Source organism: Peromyscus californicus, unplaced genomic scaffold, assembly GCF_007827085.1.
Source record: "Peromyscus californicus insignis strain IS unplaced genomic scaffold, ASM782708v3 Scaffold_1__1_contigs__length_55948999, whole genome shotgun sequence".
NCBI lineage: Eukaryota > Metazoa > Chordata > Mammalia > Rodentia > Cricetidae > Peromyscus > Peromyscus californicus.
In genome coordinates, this window is record NW_026294492.1 from 7495667 (window position 1) to 7519585 (window position 23919).

The 23919-nt window shown below is 40.0% G+C and overlaps 1 protein-coding gene across 3 annotated transcripts in view; it reads right to left on the bottom strand.

Moving 5' to 3' along the window:
- The window catches only part of Rock2 (Rho associated coiled-coil containing protein kinase 2), a 103004-nt gene that overhangs the window by 37086 nt on the left and 41999 nt on the right, over positions 1-23919 (bottom strand). For all 3 annotated transcript variants that reach the window (XM_052745849.1, XM_052745848.1, XM_052745847.1), the window contains 5 exons: positions 11189-11326; positions 9255-9515; positions 3444-3588; positions 1528-1666; positions 65-156 (listed from right to left, as the gene is read on the bottom strand). In XM_052745849.1, the coding sequence (XP_052601809.1) occupies positions 65-156; positions 1528-1666; positions 3444-3588; positions 9255-9515; positions 11189-11326 (775 nt within the window). The remainder of the gene's footprint in view (positions 1-64; positions 157-1527; positions 1667-3443; positions 3589-9254; positions 9516-11188; positions 11327-23919) is intronic.

Genomic DNA, 23919 nt, shown 5'->3' on the forward strand with positions numbered 1-23919 from the left:
AGAGGAAATCAATTCATAAGATTCAAACTGTGATAAAATGGAAGACATGGATTGACTGACTTACTCTCTCTTATATTTTCCCAATTCCACTGATCATTCTTAAAGAAAGGATGCTGTTTGATTTCTTCTACCCCATTTCTTCCAAGTCGTACCTCCCTAAACAATGCAGTTAAAGATCATATTATGAAAAATAAGAATATTAATTTTTTACATTTTCACCAAAGGGTCATAAATTGAAATATTTTTACTAAGTTTGAGCTTAAATGCTTCCCAAAAATAAGCTATGTGTCTGCTCTGGACAGTTAAAGAGGCATAATGATGAGTAGCGCACAGTCAACTCTACGGGAAATCAACTCCAACTCCACTAGCAGTCTGCTGTAAGTCAAAAGTACATAAAAACAGTTAAAAATTCCCTCTGCACATGCCGAACAGCTCATGACGACTTTGGGCACAGCATTACTCCAGGCTGCTCTCAGAGAAGCAGCAAGCTTTCCTCTTAAAAAGAACTATCCATAATTACTACTAGAAGCACTCCCTCTCCATCACTATTAAAATCATCATTCTGAATAAAATCGAAAAGGTTGTTAAGAATTTCTTTAACTCCCTTGAAGCATTCCTGAAAACTGGATGGAAAGAGAAATCATCAAATGTGAGTGTGTTTCCAGTGAATGTCCAGTTTGCACCCCATGTCATAATGAAATCCTTCCCAACCCCAGCAAACATTATTCAGGTTATATTTTATTTTATCAACATTGGTTGTTCATCAATCATATAACTAACAAAACCTATAGTTCTTTTCAACAAATGATTAGAGAGACCAAGGGAAAATCAAAAAGCTTCCTCACTCTTTCTAAGGAAGCTTTCACATCTTTGTTCATCTATTTGTTTTTTTTTAATCATAGAATTTCCAGCACAGATTTGGTCATATACAAATGCCAACTAAAGAGTCGGAAGGAAGCACTTCCATACTAAACAAACAGTTCTTTTTGTGGATGGGAGAGATACAGGGTCTCACTATGCAGCCCTGGCTGTTCTGAAACTCACTATGTAGACCATTATGGCCTTGAACTCAGAGATCTGCCTGCCTGTGAATGCTGGGATTAAAGGCATGCACAACCACAACTACCTTTAAACAAACAGTTCTTAAGATTATATACTACCAAATATTTATCTATAGAAACGGCTATCCTCTCAAAGTTATACAATCAAGAGTAATACGGATTACTACATAAGAGGGTAAAATGTGAATGACAAATTGTATTCATTTACTAAATCATTTATGCATCTTTATAGACACAAGGATTAAGATATAAATTAAACAATAACTAGGTTGTATTAACAAAATGATGAAGGTAACCCAACACTAGGCGTAAGGTGGGGGTGTGTGTGTGCTAAACTGGAATGAAATGCAACCAGGGTAACAACAACAGAGGCTGACTTCAAAAGTATAGAAAGCAAGCACACTTTCACTTCTGCAAATTGTAAAAGTAAAATGGTTTCTATACAAAGAAATACTGCATATATTACCTGTCTGTTAAGAAGGCACAGATGAGATTCTTTGCATGTTTAGAAATTTCTGTATCTTCAGGGAAACACAGTGAATTTTTATGATCCATAATTTTGCTGTAGGTTCCTACAAGTGAATCTGCATAAAATGGAGTGTCCCCTAATTTTTAAAGAAAGACAGCAATGAATGGAATAAAGAATTCAGGTTAAATACTTTTCATTTAATATGTAAGGAGCTTAAGTTTAAGTCCATCTTCTTGTATGGAAGAACAAATGGCCTATATGCCAAGAATCACAATGGAAATGAACAGACATATACAAATACATTTAAAATGTAACCATACCAATGACCTTCTACCCTTGAAAAAAATAAATTTGCCCCTGAGTTTCCTCTAATTGAAATACTATATCTTGAGATCAGGCATAGTGGCACACACCTTTATTCCTGGCACTTGGGAGGCAGAAGCAGGCAGATCTCTGTGAGTTTCAGGACAGCCAGGGCTACATAGTAGACCCTGTCTAAAAAAAACAAACAAAACCAAAACAAACAAAAAAAATTATATATTAACAACCTAACTGAAAATAATTTTGTAATTCATCACACTGTGATAAATTAATCACATAGTGATTACAGACACCTTTAATCCCAGCACTCCAGAGGAAGAGGCAGGTGGATGGATCTTTTATGAATTCCAGACCAGCCTGGTCTACATGAAAGTGTGTCTCAAAAGAGAAAAGAAGAAGGAAGAGAAGGAAGAGGAGGAAGAAGAGGAGGAAGGAGAGGAGAAAGAAGAAGAATATGTATTTGTTTATGTACTGAGTTCCAGGGCAGCCAAAGCTACATAGAGAGATGGTTTCTCTAACAAACAAAAACCTGAAAACTTATACAAATAGTAAATAAAATACATTTTGCTATTCAATGTCATAACAAGATTACATGAACTAAAGAATGCTTTTAGTTCTCTGTAACTATTGGAACAAATACTAAAATTTAAACATTTAAAATACTTATAACAAAAGGATTAGTAAGACATCTTAGGGCTAGCAAGATGGCTTAAGTGGTTAAGAGCATGCAATGCTCTTGCAAAAGGCCCAAATTCAGTTCCCAGCCAACTCAATGCCCTTTTGTGTTCTCTTTAACCATTTGTGACACACACACACACACACACACACACACACACACACACACACACACACACACACACGGTAAATAAATCTTCACAAACAACATCCCTGTAAACTACTGGGGTTGGAGCCATGGCATGGCAGTTAAGAGCATTTGCTTGCTGCTAACTCTTTCCCGAGTTTGGTTCCCAGCACGCACACCACAGTTGCCCAGAACCCCAGCTCCAGGGGATGCGATTAAAAGACTAGTGGAGGCAGGCCTACAAAAGCTGTAAATTTGTTCTTGCTCTAATATGCTTTAATTTAAATAAGATCTAGTAATGTGTTGTGGCTCATCTGTAATTCCAGCATACAAGAGACTGAGGCAGCAGATTTTGAGTTTGAGGTCAGCATCAGCTACGCAAAAAGACTTTACAAAAATACAAAAAAAGGATCTGCTGGAGAAACCTTCCTACCAACATACAGCATACTTCTAATGCCTTTCCACAGTGGACTTTTTTTCAATCACTCTGCCAATCCTGTATCAGAGTCTACTTCCTTTACTTATTTACTGGCATGTGCACAAGTAAGCATGCGCATATATGAACACATCATTCACAGGTACTGGTTCTCTTCTACCCAACCTGAGTCCTAGAGATTACACGCAGATCGGCAGGCTCAGCAGCCCGTGATTTTACCCCTTAAGCCATCCCACCTGCTCTACATCAGGTTGTAATTCAGGTTTCAGAAATTCTAATCCCTTCCTTGAGCAACACACTTCCTTTACATTCTCCAATTCTTGACTGAACTATAAGGTGTTAATATTGACTTACCCACTAGCATCTCAAAAAGGAAAACACCTACAGACCACCAATCACACTCTCGTCCATAGTATCCATCACCACCTTGTGATTTCAGAACCTCAGGTGATATGTAATCAGGAGTTCCAACTGCTGTATCGCAATGCACCATGCCTGTCTGGGTAAATAGCACAATTAAAACAGAAAGCTAGACAACCAGCTAAAGATGAATACACACAGACAACTGATTTATTATCAGACAGTGACACTTATCACTTCCAACAGAACATCACTGTGGACCTGGCTTCAGGACTCAGGAGATAAATACACCACCTAATACATAGAAATGTCTCGATGAGGGAGACCAGAGATGAGTTTTCATACATAGAAAAAGGGAAAGGCAGTGGGCTCTCAAAACGATAGAAACCGACAATTTTGGTTTTTTATTACATTAAAGTAGGGGGTGCAACATGTGATCTTAATGACACAACCTGGGGAAAACAAAGAATCATTAGGAAAAAAGCAGCTAAGCCCTTATGATGGCAAAGCGCCTCTCAGGTTGGACGTGGGGTTAAGAGGTGGTTCACAGTTATCAAGAGCAGACTGAAGAAACATATTAAACATTTAAACTAAAAGACCATAAAGGTTTGGTGATTCTTAGCTTTATTTCTAACTGTGTAGCTGTGTCATCAACATATTTGGCAAATTGATTTAACACCTTTACCTGTGTTTGTTTTGTTGGCAGTAAGATACTTTTGGTTGAGTGCCTTCTTTTTTGTGCATGTATATAATGTGTACATGCTCATATTTGTGTGCTTGTGTGTGTGGAAGCCAGAGGCCAATGCTGGGCACCTTCCTCTGTCATCCTTATTGAGAGTCTCCCACTGAACCTTAGTCGCTGGCTAGACTAGAGCCAGCAGAGTCGGGGATCCTTCTACCTCTGGGCCTCCAGCACTGGTGCTATAGGTATGTGCCACCACGTTTGGCCTTTTGTGGGAGCTGGGGATCTGAACTCAGATCCTCATGCTTGAGAAGTGAGTATCTTATCCACTGTGCCATCTCCCTAGTTGCTCAGGCATTTTTTTTTTTGACAAAGATAAGAATCATAAGGGAGAGTTGAGTTTGAATCTCAGCGACTCCTTACAAAATAAATACTTTTGTGGGACTATGATGAATGGCATTCTCCCTTTGAAAATCATGGCTCTTATCCACAATTTTTGGCTGGCATACTGTTTTCTTTAAAAATAAACATTTGAAAAGGGTACTTAGTATTTTTAAACTGTCTGATGGAGAAGTATTCAATTAAGTGGATATAGAACCAACATTTATAACAAGTCTCTGGCTTTGTTTAAAGAACTACTAAAAGGTAAATTAGAAATCAAAAAAATTGACTCACCTTTAGGGAGAAATGGGAAGAGGGTGATAGGGATAGGAAGCAAGCTACCCTGCCTTGACCATACACTTCACATAGTTAGAGCTCTTAAAAGCAGAAAACTTCACATACAAAAAAGTGAAAAATTGACTCCCCCACTCTACAACCACAGTGAAATTAGTCCAAGGAGCTTTGGAAAACTAGTTATCTTAGCAGGAATCTTCAAGTCAAAAAGCAATGTTAGCAAATCTATTCATTTCCGTAGTGGGGTCTAGCAAAACCATTTTAAATGTACGCTAGGGTTAAACAAGTAAAAAAAAAAAAAAAAAACAAAAAGCCTCTAACTACTAGTAAGAGCCAGAGTTTTACAAGGGAAGAGGGAGACTATCGCTGTGGTGTTAGACTTCAAGCAGATATCAATGTGGCACTTGATATACTATCTATACAACAGAGACAGAGATTCAGTTGTAAACATGTGGCTTAATGCTGGGTGTCTATGACCCTAACCCTCCCAGCCCTCCACGAAAGCCATGACACTTCAAGAGCAATGAGTCCATCTAGCACCCACAGGTAAGTACCACTCTCTAATAAAAGGAATCAGAGCTTCTTGGAGTGGCTCTGGGGCTAAGGGGAAAAAAAAATCTAAACCAAACAAACCCCAAACCAAACAAACAAAAACCAGGCAAGTTTTTAATAGTCTGTATGTCAAAATCAAAGCAAGTAAACCAAAAGGGGGCTGCTGAAAGGATATGGAGCCAACCTCAGGAGCCTTCATAAAGTAGCCATCTTTGAGCCAAGTTTCCATGTGTAAACAGAAAATGGCCTGGGTCCAGCATATATAAAGCACATGAATCATTAAATAACATAAAAACCACACAACTTTGGAGTTCCAAAGAACTGACAGGTGACACAAGAAGAGTGTCTTAAGAGGTTTCGTATCACAAGCTAAGGAGCTTGAACTTCAGCCAATCTGCTGCATTTACTGAAGAGGTCTGGGTTGGAGAACAAGGTTACCAGGCATTCATTTTCAAAAGGTTACTCAAAAGTACTCTGATTGGGGGCTGGGGAGGTGGGTAAAAGTGATTGGTGTGCATAAGTGAAGACCTGGATTTGGATTCCTAGCAACCAAGTCAAAAGCCAGGCACAGCAGTACAAGCCTGAAAGGCCATACTGAAGGAGGGAAGTAGAGTGGAGGAGACAGGAAGACCCCAGGGACTTACTGGCCAGCCAGTCTTTCCAAAAACAGTGAGCACCAAGTATAGTGAGAGACCCTGTTCCAAAAACTGAAACAACATGGAAGGCTAGGGAGACAGCTCCATGGGTAGGAGTACTTGTTGAGCAAGTATAATGACCTAAGTTCAAATCTTCAACATTAACCAAAAAAACAAACAAACAAAAAAACAACAACAACAACAACAACCGGCTAGGTATGGCTATATATGCTTACAATCTCAGCAACTGGGGGTGGGGGCAGATCCTGGGAGCTCACTGGCCAACCAACCTAGCTGAAATGATAAACTTCCAGTTTAGTGAGAGACCCTGTCTCAAGATAATAAAGTAGTGAGTGAGAGAAGACACCTGACCTCCACCACTGGGCTCCTCACACAAGTGCACAGGTGTGCACACACATAGATGCATACACACATAGATGCATACACACTTAGATGCATACACACATATGCGCGCACGTGCACACACACACACACACACACACACACACACACACACACACACACACATCTAAATAAAATAAAATAGTGCAGAGAGATAGAGGAAGACACCTGACATCCACCTCCAGCTTCCACACGCCCTCATGGGCAAGTATACTGCACACACATGCATATGCCACACATACACGCAAAAGTTACTTAAATGTATTAAATTAGCCGGGCGGTGGTGGCGCACGCCTTTAATCCCAGCACTCGGGAGGCAGAGCCAGGCGGATCTCTGTGAGTTCGAGGCCAGCCTGGGCTACCAAGTGAGTTCCAGGAAAGGCGCAAAGCTACACAGAGAAACCCTGTCTCAAAAAACCAAAAAAAAAAAAAAAAAAAAATGTATTAAATTAAATATTTTCTAAATATATTTGATGTTTTGTCACTGACAAAATAAAGATCAAGAGAGTTTACTGAAAACTTAAAATTGATCAATCAGAAGTCTTGGGGTTGGTCTTTTATTCAGAATGCCTCTTATGAAGGTAGAAAACATTTAAACAAAACTCTTCAATTTTAACAGTATTAAAGGCCCTAGACTGACTTAAATAGGCAGCAGGCCTTCCAGTCCCTTTTGAGAATTTCACTGAGCACCGTGCCCCTGCAAAGGGGCACCTACCTTTCCTGAGGCTCTTGGCCAGCACTGCACAGGTGTTACCCCATCCCTGTGTTCCCACTACACAGTCCACGTGTTCAGACTCAAGCCTTCGTCTGCCCCTAACTGCACAAACCTGTCTGGCTGGATTCCCTTAGTTATCCCTTAGGAACTACCTATTTCCTAATAGTTACATAGGTTCTTTCTCTCTGTCACCTTTATTATTGACTAACTGACTGATGAGGGGGTGGGAGGTACACACACAAGCAGACAACTTGCAGGAGTTGGTTTTCTCCTTTCACCATGTGAGTCTCAAGTAATGACCTCAGGTGCCTTCTTCACCCACCGAGCCATCCCACTGGCCCACGCTATGCAGGTTCTTAACGACACACTGGCATTGCTCCTAGAATGCAGCAGGTAACACCATTTTCATTTTTAAATGGACAATTGTGAGAAAAAGAGATCTTTTAAAAAAACACACACGGGCTGCAGAGATGGCTCAGCGGTTAAGAGCACTGTCTGCTCTTCCGCAGGTCCTGAGTTCAGTTCCCAGCAACCACATGGTGGCTCACAAACATCCATAATTCAATCCGGTGCCCTCTTCTGGCCTGTAAGCATACATGCAGACAGAATACTGTATACACAATAAATAAATAAATATTACACACACACACACACACACACACACACACACACACACACACACACACACACACACACACACACACACACACACACACACACGAAGAAACATCAGATAATAACAATGGAAGCCAGCTCTTCCAGAGGGTTCCATTTCCAGCACCCACATGATGGATCACAACCATTTTCCACCTTGAGAGGATTCAGTGCCTTCTTCTGGCCTCTGCAGGCACCTGACTTTCTCTCATAAATGTCAATGATTTTAGCATCTCTGTCTATACTGTTGACAGACTATAAGAACATGAAGGGGTACACAGTCTTAAACAATCTCTGAAATAAAAGTCACTCTTTCAGATGCACACCACCAAGCCAGAAGCTAGATCTGGCCACTGAGCTCTATTCTGTCTCCAATGGAGGAAAAATAACAAAGGAAAGGCCAATGTGATGGAACTCAAACCTGCAGCCCATTATTTATCTAACAATGACTAAGACATTAAAAGTTCTGTGTAATTAAAAAAACGTGTGCCTGAGGACACAGAAGTGTCTGCGTGCACGCAAGGTGGTGGTGCCTGAGGACACATGAGTGTTTGCGTTCGTGCATGGAGGTGGTGATGGTAGGCATTCTGGAAGGTCATGAAAACCTTATCAAAGGTGTGAGTCATTCTCCTAGAAGAACAGATTGTATAAATAGCTTGTAAATACAAGCCATCTTCTAGACAACCCTGCTCCATCAGGAATTAACAGTACAGACAGGGAAGGACAAAATGTAAAATTACATAATCAAAACAAACTGGTATCATAATGAACTATGAAGTTAATGTTACTAAGTCAATTAATTATAAACTATCTAACAGTAAAATACCACATTAAATGATGACTCCCTATTTACCCTATATAGAAGAGGTAGGTGGGAAGCAGTGACTCATTTTTTTCCTTATTTTATATCACCTCCTTTCTCAAAAGAAAAAATACAGAAATAATGATGGTAGAAATACCCCTGAATTTTGTGACCCAATTCTACACACTTACACCATTACTAATTGGCTTTGATTCGTAACAGACTCTTGTCAACATTCTATGAAGAAGATAAATGAACTGAGGAATGATTTTCTCAAGCATTCAGCCAGCCACTAATAAAGTATTTTACACCTAAAGAATGATTTTGTCTTGAAGTTGTTACACCATTATCAAAACTAAATTTATTTTTACTCAAAACCCCAAAATCCTGATTTGCATTTATTTGTTTCTTAAACACACGGGTGGGGGTGTGTGTGGACAGACAGAGACAGAGACAGAGAGACAAGAGAGAGAGCCAAAAACAGGAAGGCTCACCAGGTAAAGGTGCTTGCTGCACAAGCCTGGTGATGTGAGCTCATCTCCAGAAGCCATGTAATGGTGGAAGGAGAGAACTGACTCCACAGGTACACCATTGCATGTGCATGCACATTCTCTCTCTTTCATACACACAAATACAATAAATATGAAAAAAATTTAAAAACTAGCATTTTGTTTCCTGGCTTACTTACTTCATCCATTTTCATACATGTGCCAAAATCTGCTAATTTTAGATGTCCATGTTTATCCAAGAGCATGTTATCAGGCTTCACGTCCCTGTGTATTAAGCCCATGGAGTGTATTGCATCCAGTGCAAGTACTACTTCAGCAGTATAAAACTTGGCCCATTTTTCAGGCACATCGTAATTACTCATAAGGTTCACAAGGTCTCCACCTGGCATGTACTCCATCACCATGTACAGGTACCTGTCATCTTGAAAGGCACAAAAGAGCTGGAAAGGGGAAGGAATAAAATTACACTACAAACAAAGCCACGAACAAAACAAAACCCCCAAATTATTCTGACTATTTTATAACTAAAACAGAGTTAAAATTTATGACATCTTTTACTTCTGGGTCAGGCCCATTTAATGAGAAAACAGCCACAGACCAATATGACATGGGTACTTTTCTAGGCATACTATAAAATACGCATAAATGAACGTTTTCCTCTCATGGAAAACAGAATGTAAGAAACTAAAAAAACATTTTTTTTAAAGACATAAATAATAAGAACAAAGAAGATAATAGCTCCCTGAAATCTAAACAAACTATGTCTCATCCCTGACACAGAAGAGAGCTGGAGGTAGGGGCAGCTTAGAAACATCTAACAGATACCAATTTAATAGACAGAGAAGAAATAAGGTCCATTTCAATGAAATGATGAGTTAATCAGTAGCCACACTTGGAAGAGAACTAAGTCCTCTTTTCTAGTCTCCATCCTCTTGTTCACGATAAGCAGCAAATTGCATTGTCATCTGCTCCCAGGCTACAGTGTGTTGGTTCTAGAACCCAGAAAGATAGCATAACACAACTACCAAGAAAGGGTGTCTGTACAGCAGCACCTCCCCGGAAGAAAGCAAACAGAAAAAGCAGCATCCAGAGATTATTTCAATAATCAAGAGCTCCTTTCTTCCTCAGGAAGAATCTGCTCGGCAGAATTAGAGATCCAAAGATACCAACAGACGGAACGGTTAACTAGAAAATGGCAATGAACACACTAACAGGGAAGCAATTTAGATTTAAAGGTGACAATGGGACACTTCAGTGCTTTCCTCTTTTCCCTTCTGTTTGAGACAAGGTTTCCTTATGTAGATCAAATAGAACTCAAACTTAGAAAGAATCTTCTTGTGCAGCCTCCCAAGTGCTGGGATAACAGCTGAGTCCACCACAACAGCATTACTATCATTCTTTACTCAAGCAAATTATCAAGGCTCAAAATTAAACAAAAAAAAACCCCACACTGCCTCTTTCAAGCAAGGTATGAAACTGCAGCTCATTTAAGCTCTTTAGAGCACACACTGGTATGTGGGTAATCTTACTCATCATCCTTGCTCAAAATCGTTTGTAGATTTGAATGCTGGAGTTCAACATAACAAAAAAGGAAGCAAATATCAAGTCAATTCTCTAATCCATAGTTCTGAGGTGGAATCAGAAGTACTAATACCATTGTGTATTACAGAAAAATAGATAAAGGACTGTGAAATGTTTAAGATGTTTACTGTAGAAAGCTTTTCTCTCATTTAAGATAGGCTGAGAATGTCATGTGAGGTCTAACTAACTTCAGTATGTACAAACCCATCCAATGGCAGGATGCATTATGCTCCTATTGTGTGAATCTCAAGGAAAGGGTAGTAGAGACCGCCATATTGGCTGATCAAGTCAAATCTTCATATCAAGCAATTAAGAAGAAAATAGTTTCCAGTAATAGTTTTGATAACCAACTTAAGTAATCACTGCATGACACTACTCTGCAGATACACCACCAATGAACATTCAACAAGCATACTCAACAAGATCTAATAAAAAATTATTGCATTTTTACTATGTGAACAAAGCACAAGATGTTTAACACACAAAACACTCTTCTGAATAGACAGTAAAAAGAAAAAGTTAGCATGCTTACCTGAACCACCCAGGGACTATTTGCAAAAGCCATAATATCTCTTTCTTCCCAGAAAAAAGCAGAGTCTGATCGTTTTATCATTTCAAACTTACTAAGAAGCTTCATTGCATAAACCTTCTGTGATGCCTTATGACGAACCTGTGGATTTTATAAAGCCGAAAATGAGCAATATTTTAATTGATAATGTTAACATTGACTAGCTGCAGAACAAACTAACCCGTAGCCAAGTAAATGCATGTAAACCCTGTCTCAAAAACCAGTCCCGATAGCCGGGCGGTGGTGGCGCACGCCTTTAATCCCAGCACTCGGGAGGCAGAGCCAGGCGGATCTCTGTGAGTTCGAGGCCAGCCTGGACTACCAAGTGAGTTCCAGGAAAGGCGCAAAGCTACACAGAGAAACCCTGTCTCGAAAAACCAAAAAAAAAAAAAAAACAAAAAAAAACAAAAAAAACAAAAAAAACAACCAGTCCCAAGCCAGGCGGTGGTGGCGCACGCCTTTAATCCCAGCACTCGGGAGGCAGAGCCAGGCGGATCTCTGTGAGTTCGAGGCCAGCCTGGGCTACCAAGTGAGTCCCAGGAAAGGCGCAAAGCTACACAGAGAAACCCTGTCTCGAAAAACCAAAAAAAAAAAAAAAAAAAAAAAAAAAAAAACCAGTCCCGAAAGCAGAAGTGTAACACTTATGAGCAAGAACATTTATAAGAGCCAAATATTTCAGGAAATATACGTTTTAAATCTAGTCAATTAAGCAACTATTTCATTTCAGCTAAATAATGCTTAATCCATAAAGCTCCATTCCCTCAGATTAATTAACTTAACCATTAAAAAAAAAAGATACTATTTAACAGGTAGTTTCCAAGAAATGTTTACTGAAGGGAAAAATATTTCTTTTAGTCTGAAACATCAGAGAGAGAGAGAGAGAGAGAGAGAGAGAGAGAGAGAGAGAGAGAGAGAGAGAGTGTATGTCGTGCACATACACATCACTCATTAACTGAACATTAATAATCTATTAGATTAGTTTGTAACCTGATTTTAAGAACTCATTCTCATTTTTTCTAAGTATCCTATTTAAGATTAATTTCCAAGAAAAAAAGCAACCAACAATATAGTTATTTAATCAATTCCCATTTTGCTTAATAAATTTCTTCAGAGTAAGAATGGCATTTATTTATAACCACTATTAATTCTCAGAACATATAAAGTATCACAAAGCCAAGCAATACACAGTCCAAAATGTAAGAGCTAACACATAACTAGAAAATAACATAACTAGAAAATAACGTCTATAAAACTGAAATGCCCAAGGTTTATTCTTCTATCTATGTCTTTCCTACTGCAGTTCTCAAGTTGGTAAATGGCTGTTCCATCATTGAAGCTGCTGAGGCTAACAATCCCTTTGTCAGAAAATCACACAGTGCTGCCTCTCTCTAACCTGTCTCTCCATCCAGCCATGTCTACTTACTCCCTTAATGGCTACCAAGTCCAGCGTCTTTTACTTCAATTGCCAGCAAAATCTCAGCAAGCTTTTCTCTTCTCCATTCACTCAGTCTAACAAGTCACATAAACCAATTCTGGTCACTCCTCAGCTTGTCTCTTCTGTATGTGTTACTCTCTGGAAAGTCCTTTCCCCTGAGTTCAGTTCCTGACTTCCTTCAGACTCCAGGTCAAACACCGCCTTCTCAGCAACACCTACTCTGACCAACGTGCTTTAACTCTGCCTCCCTCTCCGCTAGGATGTCCCTAATTCACTCTCTCTTCCTCGCTTTTGCTAATCTTACATCTGTTAAAAAACATAACTTGCCAGGAGGTGGTGGCGCACACCTTTAATCCCAGAACTCGGGAGGCAGAGGCAGGCAGATTTCTGTGAGTTCAAGGCCACTCTGGTCTACAGAGAGAGTTCCCAAACAGCCAGGGCTGTTACACAGAGAAACTATGTCTCAAAGAAGAAAAGCAAAAAGACACTATTTGCCGGGCGGTGGTGGCGCACGCCTTTAATCCCAGCACTCGGGAGGCAGAGGCAGGCGGATCTCTGTGAGTTCGAGGCCAGCCTGGGCTACCAAGTGAGTTCCAGGAGAGGCGCAAAGCTACACAGAGAAACCCTGTCTCGAAAAACCAAAAAAAAAAAAAAAAAAAAAAAAAAAAGACACTATTTGTCCTCTATCTCTCAGCACCAGAGTTTAATCCAATAAAGATACTATTACAGAGTATGTGCCATGCAGTCTGTACTTTGATACATTACCTTAATCTTTGCTAAGGTCCTAGTGGGACATCCTTTCTGTGTCGGAATGACAACTATAAGGCAGAGGATTCAACCTGCCTGCGGACTACAGAGACGGCAAGTGGAGACTGAATGCACCCTGCTTCCCGCGTCTACACGGTTTACACCTGCAGTCCTGCCTGCGGACTACAGAGACGGCAAGTGGAGACTGAATGCACCCTGCTTCCCGCGTCTACACGGTTTACACCTGCAGTCCTGCCTGCGGACTACACAGACAGCAAGTGGAGACTGAATGCACCCTGCTTCCCACGTCTACACGGTTTACACCTGCAGTCCTGCCTGCGGACTACACAGACAGCAAGTGGAGACTGAATGCACCCTGCTTCCCGCGTCTACACGGTTTACCTCTGCAAACCTGCAGTTGGCATCACCCACTTCAAAGAGGTGGCTTCAAGACTTCACGCCCCCAGCACCCCAGTCCGCCTGCAGTTCTTTCCCTCGGAAGCTCACCAGCTTCCGTCTTAGGGCTGGAGGAAGACGCTAAGCAGAGATGAAGCTCTTGACCATAGTGCTGACGAGCCTGGGGCATCTTTACAATTCAAACCTTGTCCTTTGTTCTTGTTCATTCTTTAAGCACAATCATCGTCTTTTAGTTCCTCTAATAGAACAATCAACCTTTCTTCTTTATGTATTTTCATTAGAAAACCCATCACAGTCCCTGACTCCACCACTCACCCAAGGACACTAGCTTCTTTTCCACTCAGCTGAAACAGCAAACTCCTCAAAGAGGGCTCTCTCTGACGACCCAATCAAATTAAGATCCTTGACGAAGGTCGGTAGTAAGTATTTTCTTAAAAACTGTAAAGGACCTGCGTGCTTCCTCACACCTCCATGTGCTCTCTTCCTACAATCTGGGATTGTGGATGTCTGTCCTTACTGCCAGCTCCCAGAGGACAACGGAAACTCAGTAGGATAGAGATTCTTCTGCCTGTTTTGTCCCCTTCTAGTCCCCAGGGACAAGTTCAGTGCCAGTGCTGGCAAAAATAAAACAGATATTCATCAGATACCTGAGGAGTGGATATATAAAAACTAACTTTAGGACTGACTGACTGAATTTTCAGGATTTTTTTGAGACAAAGTCTCACTATACAGCCCTGGCTGGCCTGGTACTTGCTATGTAGACCAGGCTAATCTTGGACTTGGAGATCCGCCTGCCTCTGCCTCATGGAGTGCTGGGATTAAAGGTGGGGCCACCACATTTGCCAGCTGAATTTCCACTTTTAAGAAAGATTCAATAGCAATATTCTAGTTAACTCTTACCAAATATTATCTACATCTAAAATCATACTTTTATTGATTAAAAATAAAGTAAATCCAAAAAATGCTCACATCTTTCCCAGAGGAAACTGGGAAGGAAAGAGAATAATTTGTAATAAATACTATATAAATATAATAAAAATTTAGAAATCATAAAAATGTTCTATTTAATACAGCAGGTTTTTCTCCTAACAAAACCAAGTAATTTTGAGTGATTTTAACAAATCTCTCATAAAAAACAGACAATTCCTAGCACAATCAATATAAATCATCATCATCACTTAGAATCCTATCCTTCTAGTTCTGATGGCACAACAGGAACCAGCTAGCCCTGCCACTGTAAACACCATCAAACAGTATAAAGCGACCATTCCCACAGAAGCTCTACAGAGTGAGGAGCACATGACTAACTCATCAGCTGACTCCATAAGGGCCTAAAACAGTCTACAAACATCTCAAGCGGTGCCCAGCAGGACTTTCCTAAGCAGGGCACAGTGATACTGCTGAAAGGGGGGGGTGGCGTGCGGGTTGGGGGGCACCGCACCAAGATTAGAATTCAGAAGAAATGAGGTATGGGTTCTGCTGCACAGGTAAACTACAGAAGTCACCTGAGAGAAATACTCCAGGCTTACTGGAGCAACTATGCCAGGGTGGACAGCAGGACAGAAGCACTGAAGGACAGACACCTTGCCGATTTCCAGGGCACGCAGCTGACACATCTTAGAGGACAAAATAACACAGTGGTTCTCAACCTTCCTAATGCTGTGACCTTTAATATAGCCCCCACATTGTGGTGACCCCCAAGTGTAACGTTATTGTCGTTACTACTTCGTAACGGTAATTTCTGCTCCTGTTAGGAGTCACAATGTAAATATGTGCTATGTGATCCCTGTGAGAGGGTTGTCCAACTCCCAAAGGGTCGCAACCTACAGGTTGAGAACTACTAGTCTACAGGCCTGCTCTACTACTACTTAACAAAACCTAAGTGCAAACTAACTGTCAAAAGGAGCAGTTTAGCTACAGGCTGAGCCCTCCGAAGGTAAAGGACTTGATGGCAATACTTGCTCTTTGCACACACACTCTGACAAAGTGTAAAACAGCCTACACAAATTAAGGATTACCAACCAGTAAGTCACTCAACAGACCATCAGAATGAAGACCAACATTCTTCAAAAAGAAACTCGACTCCATATCCATAAGATCTGGCCAAACACTTAAAACTTACTGAAGAAGTAAAAAGGAAACCAGGACTTATCATTAAGGAAAGAGTAGCCAAAAGAAATGACTCCCAAAGGTGTTAGGTTTAGCCTTAAGTTTTTCTGACAAATAAGTAAAAAAAAAAAAATAAAGTAAAAATAGCTTTTAGAAGTATGTTTAAATAAAAGAACACATGCAATGGCAGTAAAAATCAATTAGAAATTCTATAACTGAAAAATAAATACAGTAACAAATGAAAATTCAGAAGAGTTTAACAGAACACTGATTTAAAAATGATAAATTCAAGCCAGGCAGTGGTGGCACACTTGAGATCCCAAAACTTGAGAAGCAGAGGCAAGCAGATCTTTGTGAGTTTAAGCCTAGCCTGGTCTACAGATTGAGATCCAGGACAGTCAGGGCTTCACAGAGAAACCCTGTCTCAAAAAATTAGAAAGAGAGAAAAAGGAGAGAAGGGGAGAGAGGAAGAGGGGGAGAGAGAGGGGGAGGGAGGGAGGGGGGAGAGAGAGAGAGAGAGAGGGAGGGAAGGAGGGAGGGAGGGAGGGAGGGAGGGAGGGAGGGAGGGAGGGAGGGAGAGAGAGAGAAATTGAGTGTTTCTGAACACAAATGAATTTGAAAAATAAAGACAAAATAAAAGACATCAGACTTAGTGGCCTCCAAGGTAATTTCAAGCTGTCTAAAATATGTGTAAATATAAAGGACTAAATATACCCATTAATGAATTACCAAACAATTAAAAAGCAAGACATACACTGATGTGGTTTAGCTATAAATCAGACAGGCTGAAGAGTAAAGGAAAGGCAAACATAGGTGCCCTGGAAAACAGCAAGGGTCAAGTTATAACAGGAATGTAAAGAGTAAAACAGACTTACAGCAAAGATAGTCTTTTGTCTGAATAAAAGCGACAACACATCAGGGCACAAGAGAGCCAGGAGGAGTAGCAGGATGCACCTTTAAGCCCCAGCACTCTAGAAGCAGAGTGATCTTTATGAGTTGCAGGTCGCCCTGCACTACATACATTGAGTCCTACACTATTGGAAGGAGAGGGACATAATTCTAAATATGTGCATCTTAAATAAATGAATTTGAAAATTCAAGAAGTAAACACTAACAGAATTAGAGAAAGAAAACTACAAATCTCTATTTTCAGCTGAAAAACTTAATAATACTCCATGTCAGTAATTTGATAGAATACATAAAATATTACTATATCATTTCTCCTTTTATAATGTTTTGAAATTTGAAGTATTTTGAAATGTTGTAACATTAAATAAAAAATGGTAACTGCAAAGAGCCAAGTATGTGATAACAAGAACTGTAGCTTATATCCATCTTCCGTATCACATTTCTAGGCTGTAATAATAATTCCTTACTAAATCTGCATAGTCTTATAAAATTTACAGAACACTGAAAATAAATGCACCAGAAAGAACTATGAAAACACAGGGCAGAAGTCAGGGATAACGAATGACAGCTGTAAAGCTAGAAAACTCTACCACAGCAGACATAGCTTTTTAACTGGCCTGTGTTCACTAACCAGATTATCTCAAGTAAATAAGCATAAAAGCTAGGAACAAGACACTCTCTGCCATGCACACTTACACCATTCTTCACGCTTTCACTTCCTCTAAAAACAAACTGAATTTTGAATGTTCTCTAAACTTCATTAGAGAAAGCAGCACACAGAACATTAAGAGTCAATTAATTTGCTATTATTTTTATTATTTATACTTAAGACCATGACACAGACAGTTCACTGTATAGCGGAGCTAAGAACGGAGGTTAAAAGGTATCGACTGGTGGAAAGCCGATAATCATTCATCTGAATAACAAGTATACACTGTAGCCCTAAGATGACTTCTGAACGGGAAAATGTTGACTGACTTCACCTTTGATGGTGCAGCTGCTCTCCAGTCTATAGTCCCATGTGCTCTGATGCTCTCACAGATGTGCTGCTTGCTCCTTTCAACAGAATCATGATTACACTGTGAGCTGCCCACTGCATGGCACAATGCTAAACTATCTAATTCAACAAATTCAACACATTGCTATCGCTATCCATGCAGTATCTACAAGACGTTGAATGAACACATTAAGAATATTTTGGAGACAAGCCGGGCGGTGGTGGCGCACGCCTTTAATCCCAGCACTCGGGAGGCAGAGCCAGGCGGATCTCTGTGAGTTCGAGGCCAGCCTGGTCTCCAAAGCGAGTTCCAGGAAAGGCGCAAAGCTACACAGAGAAACCCTGTCTCAAAAAAACAAAAACAAACAAACAAACAAAAAAAAGAATATTTTAGTGATAAAGCTGAATTTCATTTAAACTCTTGAGTAGGACAGTTGCTGGCTCACAGCACAAGATGGGAACCACTAGCTTCTCGTGGTTTTCTGATATAACTCACAGACATTAGTCTTATTCATGCCAAATGTCTACAGCATACCTTTACAATTCATTAGCAGTCATGTGACCAAGTCGCACCCTAAAGTGCGGCTACTTTAAGAAAGCTGGTTCCACTCATCTTCCCCTGAGGCTGTCTCTGAGTTACTCTACCATAGTCTCCCTCAGCATCTCTGGGGTCCCTTATTCTCCAGCTCCTTCTCCTCTAGTCAACACAGATGGACAGACAGACACAGTGAACAGTCAGACACAGTGAACAGAGGGATGTTTAAAAACATGGATTAAAAAAATATGGCCGGGCGGTGGTGGCGCACGCCTTTAATCCCAGCACTCGGGAGGCAGAGCCAGGCGGATCTCTGTGAGTTCGAGGCCAACCTGGGCTACCAAGTGAGTCCCAGGAAAGGCGCAAAGCTACACAGAGAAACCCTGTCTCGAAAAACCAAAAAAAAAAAAAAAAATATGAACTAGATGGCCAATTTACTCATTTCCTCTCAATTTCAAAGCAAAGACAAAATGAAAGATAATGACTATGAATTTAACATACACAATACAGTCAATAAAAGCATTAGTTAACTCTACCACAGACCAATGGAATAAAGCTCATCCTACCTTGAAGTGATCCATGTGTCCCATTACTAGTCTTAGTACTTAAAGGACAAAAATCATGTCTAACAGTTCTATTTGTTACAGAAAAGACTGTCAAATTCCTCATTTTTAATTTTAAAAATACTTGAGTACAAAACACCATCCAACTGAGTGCATATGTATGCAGGAGGAACAAACACACACACACACACACACACACACACACACACACACACACACACACACACACACACACTCCAAAACAAGAAAGGGAGGGAGGGCCCAAACACTAACCATGGTTATACCCTAGCTGATGGAATTTTAGAAATCCCTTCTTTCCTCCCCTCTTATACTTTCTATAGTTAAGATATATTTCTTTTTAAGTGAGAAAGACAGACTTAAATGCTTGAGACATTCCTAAACAAAGCATGCTTAGGATATTCTTGGAACCCTGTGAACAACTTTGAAAATCATTCTACCTAGGACATATCATTTGAGGCTTTCAAATTTATTTTTTACAAATAAAATCATATTGTGATTATGTGTATATCAGACTAATCTGGAGTAATGTCTGGTGTTAATGAAGCCTCCACTAAGGTCTAAGCTAAGTAAAACAATGTCCTCATGCTTTCTGTTACAGCAGTCAAGACTGAATAACAGACACAAGAATTATGAAAACATCAGAGGGAGAGACATAATTTTTGCAGCTCAGAAATAACCTTATAAACAGTAAAGATCTAACTTTACATTAAAAGAAAATCAAGAATCTCAGTTTACATAAACAGTATTAGAAAATCAGACACACACACATACTTGTGGATTATTACTTTAAGGTGTGCTACATTTTATGCTGTGGAACATTTCGTTAATGATGCAAAGATGTGTTGCATTCTTTTATGTTACATTAGTTTAACTCTGTGAAGCTGTGTTACTTTGCCTGTCTACAACACCTGATGGTCTAATAAAGAACTGAATGGCCCATAACAAGGCAGGAGAAAGGATAGGCAGGGCTGGTAGGCAGAGAGAATAAATAGAAGGAGAAAAAGAGGGATCAGGAAGCAAGAGAAGATCAAGGAGCAAGAAAAGAAGGGGCCAGCCACCCAGCCACACAACCAGACACGGAATAAGAAGCAAAGAAAAGATATAATAGAGAAAGGTAAAAGGCCAGAGGCAAAATATAGACAGGATAGTTAAACTGGCTAGAAATTAGACAAGTTAAGGCTGGGCATACATAAGAAAGAATAAGGCTCCATGAATATTTATTTGGGAGCTGGGTGGCGGGCCCTCAAAGAAACAAGAGTAGAAACAACCAACAGCACATACCCACACACACAATGCAAGAATGAACTGACAAGGGCTATATGGTAAGGGTTGTTCTGTTCTCTCTGCTTCTCTTCTCTGTCTTCCTAGGCTGTGTACTTTACTAAAGAAGTCAATATCCCCAGCTGTGGATGAATATTTTGAGATGAAGAGCTATCAATTACTGGCAAGAAGGTCAAAATATTTGAAAGGCATAGTTCTTAAATAAATAAATAAATAAATAAATAAATAAATAAATAAATAAATAAATAAATAAATGAATGAATGAATGAATGAATGAATGAATGAATGAATGAATGAATGAATGATATACTGTAAGGAATCAAAATATCAACATACCAACTACAACCTAAGATATAATATGATAAATAAAGCAACATCAATTAAAGACACAGAGGAGAAATTTCACCCTGATAGAAGGTTAAAACAAAAGAAATGGTAACTACCTAAGTTCTCTTTTAAAAAAGTGAGCACTGAGACACAGAGTCAAACTGCAGGACTAAAAGGCATACAGGAAAACAGAGCATGCTCTGAGCAGCTGGCCTAGAATGAACAGCTAAGAAAGGAGGCATTTAAAGGAGCTTCTTTTTCCTGATCTCTGTGTATAAAGAGGGGTGGATGTGACTGCAGTGCCTCCAGAGGTCAGAAGAGAGCATCTTGGAGCTGGAGTGACAGGTGCTTGTGAGTCAACAGGCATCCTCAACTTCACACATTCCACACTCTTACCTGCTAAGCCATCTCTCCAGCCCCATGAAAGCCGACATTTCAAGAGATCCCAGCAGGCCACAATAAAGGAGTCATACTAATTTAGTCAACTAAGCAGTGAGGGGCCCATTTAGAAGCATCTGTATTAGTTATATCAGATCTAAAATTGTCTTTCCTCAACACAGGGAGAGGCAGAAATAATGCAAACCAAACTTGTAAGATATAAAAGCCCCTAAGCTTACTCAACGTGCCCACATCAGGAGTGGAAGTAGACGTGGTACTTGAGAATATAAGGATATAAAAGTATGAGGATGTCCGCCAAAAAGTAACATCAATCCAGTTGAGCATGCACAGAAGGAATAAACAGAGCATTTACTAAGCATAGTCTTGATGTCTCTCCATGAGCACTTCACAACTTGAGACCATTACTTCAGTGAAACACTGAGCAGAAGTGGAATAGACAGCAGTTATTCATATATGACTAAGTCGTGGAAAAGCAACTTCAATGAAAGTAAAGGCAATGAACACTGGAAAAAGAAAAAAATGTACAGACTAAAGTGATATGAAGGCAGAAACTGTACGAACTTCTCAAGAAATTAAACATAAAGGATGAACGAAAAGAGACGTTAATTATGACTCTGTGTCTTGAGAAACCTGGGACGAAGGGAAACAAGTGCCATCTCTCCGGTCACTATTTTGTTTTAAATATTATTACTCAGTGTGTGTGCATGCACACATGATGTGTATGGGGAGTGTGCCAGAGCACACATGCAGAGATAAGAAGGCAACTTTATGGAGTAGCCTCTGTTTCCACCTTTATGCAAGTTCAAAGGACTGAATTTAGGTTACCAGCTTTACCTACTGAGCCATCTTGCAAGCCAGGGAAGTTTTGTTTTGTTTTGTCGAGACAGTTTCTCTGTGTAGCCTTGGCTGTCCTGGACATAATCTATAAACCAGACTGGCCTCGAACTCAAGAAATCTGCTTGCCTCTGCCTCCCAAGAGATGAGATTAAAGGTGTGTACCACAACTGCCAGGAAGATTTTTAACTGACACTTTTGCAATAGTGTTTTTAATCATCAAAATAAAAAGGAAACCAATAAACTGGTTCCCAAACTTCACAAGAACTGGTTGGTATGAAAAGAAATTTCTGTTGTTTTTTTCATGAAGCCTGGTATTGCCATGGTGGCCCCATACAAGTAACATACCTATGCACATCTATGGTGATATTTTTTTTGTGCTGAAATGTGATTTTATTTGTAGAGTTGCCTGGGGATCAGAGCTAATAGCAAGCCATTTAGCAGAAGTCTGGCAGTGGTAGCACACGCCCTTAATCCGATCACATGGCAGGCAGAGTCTGTGTGTTCAAGGACATAGCCAGCTTGGTGACACATGCCTTTAATCCAAGTACCAATCATAGAGACCTGGAGGTCTGTATACACAGGCAGTGACAAAGAAGTTAAAATACAGACAGACACACAGGAAGTAGGTCTCTTTCTCAGGGGAAGGACGGCAGCGGCTGGTAAGCTAAAGGCTATTCGCTAGTGCTCTGACCTCTTGGGCTTTTAACTCTTTGGCTCTGTGTTTCTTATTTAATAAGACTGTTTAGAATCACATCTACACACATCTAAAAATCAGATAAGACCTGATTATTCCAAAGTAAAACCCACTTAAATACCTGACAAGAAACCTGGCAATCATCCCACTACTCAGAACCAGAACCACACTAAGAGACAGATATGTGCCATCCAAGTTAGTACTCACAAAAATGTTCTAAAGTTAAGTTGTTACTAATGCTACTCCACGATAAGCGAGCTTTAGCCTGGGTGACAGGAAACCAATGTCTTGTAGGCTAGACACAGAAGCAGTCAACACTGATTCTTCTTCCACACTATCAGAAATTATACACAAAAAAATGTCTATTAAAGTTTTATTACTGAGGTCAAAGGTCTTAGTGCAGAAGCTACTGCTTTTTACTGTTTATTCTTTTTTAACTATAATGATTAAATTTTTATGTGTATGAGTGTTTTGCCTGCATGTATGTCTGTGTATCACATGCATTCAGTGCCCACAGAAGCCAGAAAAGAGTGTCAGATCCCTAGAAACTAGAGTTACGGACAGTGTGAGCCACCTTAAGTGTTGGGAATCAAACCTGTGTCCTCTGGAAGAGCAGCCAATGCTCTTACTCACTGAGCTATTTCTCCAGCCTCCCCTCCCCTCCCCCAATGTTTTTTAAAATTGACTTTTATCTATTTTACATATATGAGTGTTTTGCCTGCATGTATGTAATGTGAACCATGTGTATGCAATGCCTGTGGAGGGCAGAAGAGGGCACTGGATTCCCTGGAACTGAAGTTACAGACAGTCATCACACACACACACACCCATGCAATGCTGGAAAGTGAACCTGAGAGCTCTGGAAGAGCAGCAAGTGATCCTAACTACTGAGCCATCTCTCCAGCCCCACAATGCTGCTGACTCCAGAACCAATGCTCTTATATGCTATGGCATATCAGTGATATACCAAAGTTACCCTTAGAATGAAACTTTATTTGTAGAAATTGGTTAACATTGTCCTTTGTGGTAACCTAACCTCTACTTTCAACTTAACCACAAAAAGATTTCATATGGAAAGAAAATATTGTGCTATTATTAAACTTCCTTCAATTAACTTGGAAAAACAAAATATCATAAAGATGTGTTAAATTGGAATATTCTCCCCCTATACTCACCATACTACTTTAGTATACACAAATCAATCTTCAAAACAGATGGAAGAAACACATGGATGTTTCCTTTACAATCCTTTCCTTTTAAAGAACCCCTGTCTAAGGTAATAGAGGAAAAGCCAAAGCAAGTAAGACACACGCTCTTATGTCAGGCACCAGATTCAAAGAATGTTAAGATGTTTTTCATTTTTTAAAATACATGATTTTGGTTAACAGCAACAACAAAAATAAAATTTTATACCTACATATTTT